This window comes from Haliaeetus leucocephalus, unplaced genomic scaffold (assembly GCF_000737465.1).
Source record: "Haliaeetus leucocephalus isolate CR32 unplaced genomic scaffold, Haliaeetus_leucocephalus-4.0 Scaffold657, whole genome shotgun sequence".
Classification (NCBI taxonomy): Eukaryota; Metazoa; Chordata; class Aves; order Accipitriformes; family Accipitridae; genus Haliaeetus; species Haliaeetus leucocephalus.
In genome coordinates, this window is record NW_010973093.1 from 4476362 (window position 1) to 4487840 (window position 11479).

General features: G+C 62.7%; 1 protein-coding gene across 1 annotated transcript in view; it reads right to left on the reverse strand.

The window, feature by feature from the left end:
• Window positions 1-9074, reverse strand: part of USP43 (ubiquitin specific peptidase 43) — a 14718-nt gene extending 5644 nt beyond the window's left edge. The window contains exons 1-7 of the mRNA XM_010579493.1: window positions 9030-9074; window positions 8582-8710; window positions 4802-4902; window positions 1254-1346; window positions 784-919; window positions 565-688; window positions 271-289 (exon numbers count right to left, since the gene is read on the reverse strand). Coding sequence (XP_010577795.1) covers window positions 271-289; window positions 565-688; window positions 784-919; window positions 1254-1346; window positions 4802-4902; window positions 8582-8710; window positions 9030-9074 — 647 coding nt within the window. The remainder of the gene's footprint in view (window positions 1-270; window positions 290-564; window positions 689-783; window positions 920-1253; window positions 1347-4801; window positions 4903-8581; window positions 8711-9029) is intronic.
• Window positions 9075-11479: the final 2405 nt, after the last annotated feature.

An 11479-nucleotide genomic window follows, 5' to 3' on the forward strand; every position in this document is an offset into this window, starting at 1 on the left:
CTGCCTCCAACCAATCGCAGCAGAGCACACCTGCTTCCAACCAATCGCAGCAGAGCACACCTGCCTCCAACCAATCGCAGCAGAGCACACCTGCTTCCAATTGCAGAGCACACCTGCCTCCAACCAATCGCAGCAGAGCACACCTGCTTCCAAGCACAGCAGAGCACACCTGCTTCCAACCAATTGCAGCAGAGCACACCTGCCTCCAACCTATCACAGTAGAGCACACCTCCCTCCAACCAATCGCAGCAGAGCACACCTACTTCCTACCTATCACAGTAGAGCATACCTGCCTCCAACCAATCATGAGGCTGGGGGGAAGGGAGAACAAGGCTCCCACCAATCACAGCAGAGCACACCTGCCTCCCCCCAATCACAGCGCACCTCCCAGCCACCAATCACAGCGAGGGGCACCACCACCTCCCACCAATCCCGGGGATGCTCCCACCTCCCCCAGCACTGCTCCCATCCCACCACTCCCAGCCCCGTAGGAGTCGCTCCCAACCAATCAGGGCTGCGCAGGTAGCCAGCTGCCAGCCAATCGGGAGGGGAGGGGGGCGGTACCTGCACGGCCGGCAGGGGGGGGCTGGAAGGCGTAGAGGGGAGCCCCCTCCCCGGCAGCACCCAGCTCCTCCGCGTCACCCAGGGAGCGCAGGAAGCCCCGCGGGGACACCTCGGCCAGGATCACCTGCAGGACAGCACCCGGCACCCTCAGCGTCCCTGGGGGGGGGGGTGTGGGGCTTGTTGTCCCCCACCCCGTGTCCCCCCGCCCCGGCCCGTTACCTGCTCCGGGGGGATGTGTCCCTCCCGCGCCACCATCTCCCGCAGCTCGGCCACGGTGCCCAGCAGGGGCACGGCCAGCCCCACCCGCACGAACCGCCGGCGCTCGCACTGCAGCACCAGGGTGACGTTGAGAGCCCTGGGGACACCGGGGGACACACACAGACACACACACCCCCCCCTCAGCGGGGAAAGCCACCGCGCGCCGCGCTGAGACCCGACGCCGCTCGTGACCGTGCTGGATGGACCCACGTCCCGGTGCAGCGGCTCCGACTCCAGGGTAGCAAACACCCGTCGGACACAGCTCCGGCGGCGGTGGCCATCACCCATCCCAATGCTGCCACCACCTCCCTCATTAATTATCTACCCCGAAAGATGCAAATCACTCTGGTTGGAGCCGACACCTCGCCGGGCGGTGGATGTGCTTCTTGCCGCGCCAACGAGCGGCTGGGGAGGTGCGGGGCCGGGCTCACCTGGTCTGGCGCAGCGGGATGGGCAGGGAGATGCACAGGAAGGGGTCGAAGGTGTTGCTCTGCTTCAGGCAGTGAGGGCACGTCAGGGAGGACCTGTGAAACACGGCCGGGATGTGTCACCGGTGTAGGGACAGCACCCTCAGAGTCCCCACCCTGGGGCTGCAGCGCCCTGACACTGGTACCGCATCCCACAGGGCTGAGATGGCCCCAGCACCACGCAGGGTTTGCACAACCTCCTGCCAGGGTGAGGCACCAGAGCTGGTACCCGCCTGCCCAGCCCAATGGTCTGTTCACTCTGAAACCTAACAAGGGCGCCCACAGTAACTGGTGCTAGAAAAGCCAGAGTAAAATCCCAGGGCTGGGGGGTTTCCCACTCCCATGCATCGCTGTGGCCCCGAAACCCCCCCAAATCCTGCTCCCCCTCCCAAAGGCTCACAGAGCCCAGGGTGGCTTCTGGCTCCTGGAGGCTTTGGGGTGACCCCAGCCCACCCCGGTGGGGCTTAAGCAGGGACAATGCCTTGGGGTGCTGAGAGGGGACAGGACCCCTCCCGAAAAGCAGGGCTGTGGCTGGGCTGCAGGGAGGAGGCAGTGACAGGCAGCAAAAGGGCAGCTGCCTGCAGCCCCATGACAAGCCCCAGTGTGTTCCCTGGGGAGGTACCACTGCCCCTTGCCCGCCCTGGCACTCACGGCCAGAGGCAGAGGCGGTGGTGACACCGGCTGGGGACCGTCCCACCGGCAAGCTGCACCCAGGGGATACCACGGTCCTGCTGCACTCCCCATCCACCTGCTGGGAACCAGCTGCCTGCCACCACCGCAGGGCCAGATCCTGCACCCGACGGGGTGGTAGCCCCATCACTACCGCAGGGACGGATCCTGCACCCACCATGCCCGCAATCCCAGCACTCCCATTCCCAGCCTGCCAGCGGGGAGCCAGAGCAGTATCCAGCCCTGCTGCCGGGACGCAGGCTGTGCCGCCCAGACACCGCCGGCTACCCTGGTGCTGCTGGCTCAGCCTGCCCGGTCCCTGCCGTGGCACAGCCGCCGGCTCCAGGGGAGCCCTGGGGACAGTGAGGGGGGACCCGTCTGCTCTGCTGGGGGGCATGGGGCCACCGGGGAGGACCAGGTCCCCTGCCAGCAGGGAGGCCTCCCCATCTCCCACAGCGTCTCCCAGGAGATGCGCCACCAAAGCCTGGCTTAAATGAACCTTCAATGCCAACAACCACCTTACCTCCTGTTTCTTTTTAATTCTGCCTTTTTTATTTCTTTTTTTTCCTCCTTTTTATTCAACAAAAAGGGGAAAAACAAATTAAAAACCAAATCAAAATCCTGACTCCTTGTTATTTGTCGCCTCAAAGAGCCATTGAGCTCCCTGGGAAGCAGCCGCACAAATTAATAAATCCTTTTGCACACAGACGGGCTCTGGCACGTGGAGGGGGTGGATAATTAAAGCGCCTTTTTTCCATAGAGGGCGAGGGATTAATTGAGACAGGAGGAAGGACTTGTGATGCCAGATGTGTCCCCTCACGCCTGCAATGCTGTGGCATGGGGATGGGGTGGCCAGATGCTGGCCCACCTGAGCATCCCGTGAGTCTCAGCCAGATGAACATGTGGGGTGTCCCATCGCCTGCGTGTGGGAGCATCCCCATGCTGTCCTCTGGGACAGGCTTAGGACAACCTGGATCCTGACTCCTGTGATAGAACCACTGAATGATCTGGGTTGTGAGGCACCTTCAGAGACCATCCCATCCAACCCCCCTGCCATGGGCAGGGACACCTTCCACTACACCAGGTTGCTCAAAGCCCCGTCCAACCTGGCGTTGAACAATTCCAGGGATGGGGCAGCCACAACTTCTCCAGGCAACTTGTTCTAGTGCCTCACAACCCCCATCGTAAAATATTCCTTCTTTATGTCCAACCTAACCCTATCCTCTTGCAGTTTAAAACAGTTGCCCCTTGTCCTGTCACTACAGACCCTGGCAAAAAGTCTCTCTCCATCTTTCTTGGAAGCCCCCTTTCTGTATCAAAAGGCTGCTCTAAGGTCTCCCCAGAGCCTTCTCTTCTCCAGCCTGTCTTCACAGGAGAGGTGCTCCAGTCCTCTGATAATTTCTCCTCTGGACCTGCATCCAACAGGTCCATGTCTTTCCTGTGCTGAGGACCCCAGAGCTGGATGCAGTACTGCAGGTGGGGTCTCACCAGAGCAGAGCAGAGGGGAGAACCGCCTCCCTCGACCTGCTGGCCTCGCTTCTTGTCATGCAGCCCAGGATATGGTTGGCTTTCTGGGCTGCGAGCGCACGTTGCCTGCTCACATCCCATTTTTCATCCACCAGTATCCCCAAGTCCTTCTCCATTCACCACCCAGTCTGTACCTGGCCTGCTTGAACTTGCACTTGGCCACGTTGAACTTCATGAGGTTCAAATAGGCCAACTCCTCCAGCCCATCAAGGCCCCCCTGGATGGCGTCCCCTCCCTCCAGTGATGAATGACACCGCTCAACTTGCTGCCACCTACCAACTCGCTGAGGCTGCACTCAATCCCACCATGCCATTGATAAAGATTTTAAATTGTACTGGTCCCAGTAGGGACCCTTGAGGGACACCAAGCCTTACTGGGTTGCTCTACCACCCACCACCACCAACCCAGCAGCACTGATGGAGAACAACCAGGGCATCCCCTGCCCAACCCCTGCCTGCAGCCCTGCCCGTCTCCCCAGGCTGAGCCTTCCCAGCCCTGCCGGCTCAGCAGCCGCCTTGCTTTTGCCAGCCAACTGCTGGTGCAGTGCAAAACCAGCTGTCCCAGCAAAAGCCATTGTAGCTCTCCCCACCCTGGGATGGTGATAACGAACAGAAGAGCTCAAGGCTTCATTAAGGCCAAGGAGAGGTGGGCAGTGGGGTCTCTGAAGGCTGGGGGTATGAAATGCCCAGGGGCAGGGCTGGGGTCGGCCCGTGTCCATCTCCATGCCAGGAGATGACACTGGATGTGGCTGATGTCACCCTCTGTGCCCTCACTCCCAAGGACCAGGCACCCATCCGCACCAAAACCCACCCCCAGGGATGCAGTTCAGACCCTGCTCTGGATCAGTCCTTAACAAAACAATTCATGTGCTCTGGCCAAGAGCTGCCTGGCCCGTCACCCCCATCCTGCTGCACCCACACAGCCTGGACAATGCCACCAGCATTGCACCGTGCAAATAAAACACACCTTCGTCTTAATTCTGCTGCTCCCCGAGCTTCCGAGCTAATTACCGGGAGCCCCAGGGCTGCGACAGGGGTGGGGAATGGGCAGGACACCCCACTCGCTGCGACAGGGATTTGGGCTCTGACCCTCCCCGTGTCCTCTTCGGCACTTGCAAAAATATTTGCTGGCATTAAAGCAGAGCAAGAAACGTCTGGATGGATAGAGCGTCTCTGCAGGGCTGAGCACTCCCCGGCTCATCCCTTCCCTGGGCTCACAGAGTCCAGCTGCCCGCTAGGAAAGCCCCTCCAGCGCTGCCCAGGGCTCGCAGGAGGGCGAAGCCCCCAGCCGGGCAGGATCCGGCCCTCCCCGCTCACCTGTACTGCGCCTGAAAATGGCTCTGCACGAAGCTCTGCCCGCGGGGATGCTGGGCGGCCGGTGGGGAGCTGCTGGCACCGTTGCTCCCGTCCTCGCTGGGCTGTGGGGGCAAGAGACGAGCACGGTGAGAAAGGTGCCAGGGTGACCCCATGCCCTTGAGGGGTTGGGGACACATCCCAGCGAGCCAAGCCCAGCTTCGGTGTCTTCTTCTGGGGAAATTTTGGGGTATGCCCCATCCGATCAGCCGCAGCCCCAGCGTCCGGAGCTTCTGGGCACTGAGGAATTGGAGCTGGAAACATATTTGATACCAGCTGAAATGCTCCAGGAGGGAAATCCTGGGCGAGTCGGCTGGGCTGGCTTATCCGCACTGCAGCATGGGCACCTCTGGCAGGGGAAAGCTTGGAGGGGGGGGAAGCTGATCCCCCAGCAACGTCCCCCCCCCGCCAAGGAGCCCCAGCGCCCGTGGGCATACGCCTCCAGGGTTTGCAGCCCTGGCAGGGAGGTGCCCACGGCACCCACCGTGCCGGCAAATGCACCCATGGGTGCTGGGACCGGCTGTGCTGCAAGGAGCTGGGGTGTGGGTGGGCGAGACGGTGGAATGCTGCAGTGGGCAGGTGTCCATGTGTCTGTGTGCGTGTCCGTGTGTCTGCGAGGAGAGCTCCTGGAGCTGGTGTGCACGTTCCTGCTCGCACCCGCCTGAGGCAAACACGGCTGCGTGCAAATTAACCGCATGCAAATCGCCAGAACCGGGGAGCTAAAAAAAGCCCCGGCTGGCGTGATGCCCTCCCAGGCAGGTGTGCCAGCGTGGGGCTGCAGAGCTGCCCAGAAAAGCAGCCCCACTGCTGCATGTTTCCCCAGCGCCTTTACCAGCAGCAAGCCCAGGCATGGCACCCGGCATGCCAAGCCCAGGCACAGGACCTGGCACAGCGCCCAGCATGCCGAACCCAGCCATGGCACCTGGCATGGCACCCAGCACCCCGACTCACTGCCCCAGAGCTGGGCTTTCACGGGCCACGTGTCCGGGGCAGGCGGTGGGAGCAGTGCCATTCGACCAGCATTCCCCGAGCTGGCAGGGGAGGCAGCCGTGGGGAGCACTTACTCCGCTGCCGACCCATCCCTCGGCCACCTCCCCACATCACCACATCCCCATCTCGGCCCCGGACAGCGGGGCGACTGCCTGTCCCCCCACCCTGCAGACACCTGACCTCTCTCCAGGTGTGATCCAGCAGCTCCCGGCACCCTGAGCCACTGCAGCGAGCTGTGCTCCCCACCTGGGTGCCCGCACCCGTTCTCCCTGGCAAGCCCGTGTCACATCCCTGAGCAACAGCAGGAGCAGCACTGGGCCCCCTTCCTCGAGAGAAACCGGCTCCTCTGTCGGCCGGACGCTGCCTCGGGATGGGCGAGGAGCCCTGCACAAGGGAGCCCTCTCTCCATCCCCCCTGCTTGGTGCATGGGGAAACTGAGGCACGGCCTCTACTCTCCCTGCTCTCAGCAGGGACGGACACTGCGGATGGTACTGGTTGGCTGCCTGTGTCCCTGCTGCTCACTCCCAGGGCTGGCACAGAATCCTTTCCTCCATCCCAAGGAAAGGCAGGACGCCTGGCCGGGGAGGCAGCCTTCTTTGCCGAATTCGAGGGATGCCAGCACCGGCTGCAGGAGGAGACATGCCCCGCACCCAGGACACCCCGAGAGGAGCCAGGTCCTCTGCTCCACTCTGTAGGGAACAGGGACACTGGGACGTGACCATGTTACACAGTCAAACCTGCCTGGTTAGGAGAAACCTCCTTGCCTGCATCCTGCCTGCTGTCTCCCTCCCTGCCCGCTGCCCTGGGAGCCACAGGGAGTGCCCATCCCTGCACAGGGGCCAGGAGCCACCAGCTTCACCCCCTTCTATGGGCACAAGGAGCCCGATGGCAGAAGAGACATCACAGAAAGGAGCCTCAGTAGCTTGGGGAAGGACTGGGCTGTTTGGGCTAAGAAGAGGAGTTTTTGGTGTCACGATGAGCAAGACTGAAAATCAATGAGGTATTTGGCCAAGAGGCGGATTTTCCTCGTGCCATCTGCTGGCACTGGGTCCTGCTGAGCCTGACGTGTCCTTACGGTCTGCCCAGGGCTGGGGTCCATCTGGTGTGGCACAGAAGGGACCTGGACTCTGTCTGTGCCCCGCACAGCCCCCAGAATCCCCCTGAAACCCAAGGGGACACCTCCTCCCCCTCCTCCTCCTCCAGCCCTCCCAGCAGCCAAGCCTTGGTCCCCACCTGGGTGGCCCCAGAGTCCGCTGGGTGCCACAGCAGACACCTTGTGGGAACCCATCAAACAGCCAGGACAGTATTTCCACCCCTCCGGTCTGCCCGGCTCCGTGCCCTGGACCACCGAACTCCTTGTCTTCTGCTTTCCACCAGCTGAGCTCCCCCGGTCCTTGAGCCTCGGCACGGGCTTGACCACGAGCAAACTGTCCCCACCACCCCCCACCTTCAGCACCTGCACAAACCCTCCTCCCCCAGCCTACGCTACCCAAAACTAGGATGGGCGCTTGTGTGCCCAGCTCCATCCAGACACTTCAAAGCTGTTTATTCTGGCTCATGACCCGCCACGGGGCACGCCCTCCTGAGGCACATGGGCACACGGGTGCTGCTCAGGTGGCACCCCCCAAAAGGGGCTGAGACCGTGGTGAGGGGCTGGGGGAGGCTGAACAAAACCGAGGATGCTGCGGGGGACACAAAAGGTCCCATCCCTGGAGCCAGGCAGGCGCCCCAGGCATTGCCACGGCACTGGCTCCAGCGTGGGCAGCCGAGGGCACTACCGGCATCACGGCACAGCCCACGGTACTCGTTGGCACCCGGCATTGACCAAGCGAGCAATGGGAGCTGCCCACTGCCAGGCTCTCCCAAACAGCCTGTGGGATCTAAATGCCTCGGGGCAAAGGCAGGTGGGGCTGAGGCCGGCTCAGCTCAGTACACAGATGGCTGCAGCTCACCAGCGAAGTAGGGCTGGAAGCCAAAGGGCTGTCCCGGCCAGGGGCTTTGGAGACGGGCAATGCAGCCGAGCTCTCCCATGCAGGACGGAGCTGTGCCCACGCAAGGCTGGAGGCCGGGCAGGGGCTGCCTGCGGGGTCCCCAACCTGCACCCCTCGGTCACAGCCACGATTCCCCATGTTGGTGACAGGGAGGATGACACTGCTCCCAGGACCCCTGTGCCCAAGATGGGCATCACCCCCAAAGCGGGGGCAGCACGCTGCTGAGCCAAGCAGACGCGGCAAACGCACAAATCCATCCACTGCAACAGGCAGCGCCCGGCAGGCGGGCAGGCAGGCAGCCAGCAGGCAGGGCCAGGGGGATGCCATGAGCGCAGATGGATGGAAGGAGACTTAATTACTCCTTTTGCCAGCAGCAAAGCCTCTGAGCGCTGTAATTACGGCGGGCTTAGCTGGAGGTGGGGAGGGACGGGGAGGGGCTGGATCTCCTCCTGACCGAGCAACCCCAAGAACCAGGGTGCCCACCAGAACCGGGGTGCTCAGCTGGACAGGCTCCTGCCAACACCCTCACACACTCCCAGCACCCCAACCACCCTGCCCAGCCCTGCAGCACCCGGACCCCGCCAGCCTTCCCCCTCATGCACCTTCCAAACCACATCACCCGCATCCCCATCCCATACTGACGTGGGGGAGACAACTCCAGTCTGCCGTCTCAGCTTCCCCGGTCCCACACGCAGCGTGGACATCCCCACCCGAGCCAGGGTGTGCGGCCACCCCGGCGGGGGCCACCCACCTCCTCGGGGACACGGGTCTGCTGGGCAGGGGAGGCAGCGCCCAGGTCCTCGTGCATGCGGTCCAGCAGCCAGAGCAGGAACTCGAGGGCGTCATGCTGCGCGTTGCCCCGAAACTGTGAGCTGTGCTTGGAGACGATGTTCTGCAAGAGATGGGCAGGGAGGGCGCTGAGCCTCGGGCCACGCTGCCTGGCACTAACGAACGGCCGGTTCGTTAGCACTCATAGCAAAAACCCATCCCTGCTTCCAGCCTGCACCAGTGTCTGCCCTTGTCCTGCCTCTGCAGGGACATCGCGGCCACCCTGGGGACAGCACAGCACTGGGGACACCAGCACAAGTGGCCGAGACAGCAGTTCTGTGGCCCATCACTGTGGTGTCCCAGCTTTCAGCTGCCAGGATGAGGCCAGGAGGGGACAGCTTGCTGCGGGCAAGGGGACAGGGCACACCCCAACAAACCCGTACGGGCAAGCCCAACCCGTGGAGACCCACCAGAATCATCTGCCTCATGCACTCCAATGGCATCAACTCGGTGTAACAGCCAGGGGAAGGCAATTCCCAGCATTGGGATGCCCCAGCAGGCAGCAGTTCTTCCCCAGGCCCTGCTTGCACGTGCCACCCCATCACCAGCAGCCAGCCCAGTGCCTCCCCGTGCCTCAGTTTCCGCAGCCACGTGAAGCTGGCGATGCCAGCCCAGCCACCCAAGTTCCCAGAAGGGATGAGGCTGTTCGTAGTCAAGCAAATGTGTGGCCCGTGGGCAGGGGAGCTGCCAGCCCTGCCTGCACAGGCAGGAGGAAAGCCCCTGAGCAAACTTCCTGCAGCCCAGAACCAGGGATGCTCAGCCCATCGCAGCCTGGCTCTCAGCACCCTCCAGCTGAAGCGGAGCAGGTGAGACCAGGGAGGGGGCCCAGAGATGTCCCTGATGGAGCCACATGCCAGGGGGGTCCTGACAGCCCCCCGCGAGGGCAGTGCTGGGGAGGGGGTACTGCCTGCCCTGCGAGGCTCTGCCCCTCCATCCAAAGCCCTAACAGCTCCCCCTGCCCGGGGCTGCCCTCCACTCACCCACTCTCCTCCTTCCCCCCAGCCCTGCAGTGAGTCCCCAGAAGGTGCTCACAGGGCTCCCTGGGGTATCCTCCCCATCTCCCCCTCACCTCGCCTCCCCCCCAGGACATGCAGCTCCATGCACGGCGCAGGAATTGGGCCCTGAGCAGCCAGGGGGGCAATGAAACCACCATGACGCTCCCTCTGGGCACCCTGCCCCAAAAGCCCAGGTCCCCGTGCTACCAATGGCAGCACCCCCTGCCCCATCAAACAGAGCAGCCCCCTGCTCCACAACTTCACCCGTGCCTGGATCAGGCCCTAATGCTATGTGCTTTCTGCCTGCCCCCCACCAAGCCATCAGCCATGCTGCAGCATTTTGGCTAATTAGCATTAATTTTGCTGTTAGGCAAGCGGCATGATGCCCTTACAGGCGGTTCCCCCTCACCGGGGGCCACGGTGGGAAGAACGGGGCTGGGAATGCCGTGGGGCCGAGGCGGTGCCCGGGGAGGATAAGCCCATCGGGGTGCCATCAGGCCACCAAGCCAGCGCCGAAGCCAGCTCCCTTGCCGAGCCAGTCGAGGTCCCAGCGGTGCTACGTGCCTGGGTTTCGGGTGGCCCCGGGGGGTCAGCCCGGGGCATGTGCTGTCAGCCCATGAGAGCTGTGTAAGCAGCTCCCGGGGGAGTGGTGTGAGCCAGGATGGGTCCCTGACCCCAAAAAAGCAGGATGCATGGGGCTGGGAATCCTGCTCCCTTGAGGGAGCCCAAGGAGGGGGCCCAGGGAACACCCCAAAAGGCAGAGCTGGGGATCCCCAAGGACTCATCTCTAAGCCTGGGCCAGTGGTGGCTGCTCAGAGCCAGGAAAGGACAATTTTAGGAGTCCAGCCCCAAAACCAGCACCGGGAGGGAGAAACCCCAACCATCCGTGTTGGTTTTAACCAGCTGATGCAGTTAAACCCCAACCATCCGTGCTGATTTTAACCAACATGCCGGGACCTGCCGGGACAGGGATCAGACCTCCAGCATCACCGGGAAACACCCCGAGCCAAGACCCCCTCCGGCCCCCCGCCACACCGGCCCCGTGCTCAGCAGTACAGGCATCCCGGTACAAGCAGAGGGAGCAAGGCCACCGCGGATGGGTTTCAAGCAAAATGAATCGCAGACTGGGCTCTTATATTAAAAATCTTATTTAGGCATATTAAAAAAAAAATATAAGGTAGAAATTCATGGCAGATGCAGATAACCACCCCGAGGGAGGAAATTCAAAGCAAAAGCTGGAAGTTTTGGGGTTTTTTTTGCTCTATGCCTAAGGAATGTGTGTGTTTGGGAGCTGAGGGCTTGGAATATTGTGCCCAGCACTGCAAGAGCTGGTTACTTTGCTACAAGGAAATGAAAAGCAATGAGCTCCCGCAGGAGCACCCACTGCACCCCAGCCGTCTGGGCGGGGTGGGTGCTGCCACCCTCCAGGCAGGGAAAGGAGGCAGGCAGGTCCCTCTGTGAAAGGGGGGGCTGAGCAGTGGGTACCCCAGCCCCTGCCCGCGCAGGACCAGCCTGGCTGCTGCCACGGGAGCCGGCAGGGCTGCCAGAAACCCCGACCCGGGAAGGGGCCTGGCTTCCCAGCAGCTCCTCCGTGCACTTTGCAAAGTTTAATTGCAGCAGCAGTTTAATTGCAGCAGCAGGTTCCTGCTGAAATGTCACCGGCGGACACGTGTCCCTGAGCGTGGGGAGCTGCGATGCCAGGCTCGAAGCGCTGCCCTGTGCCCGACACCCTGTCCCTGTCCCCACGCCGGGCGCAGGCCGGCAGCACGCTGCCATGTGCCCGGCAGGGCTGTGACACGCACTCAGTGATGGGGGCTGAGGCCACTCACTTGGGCTCC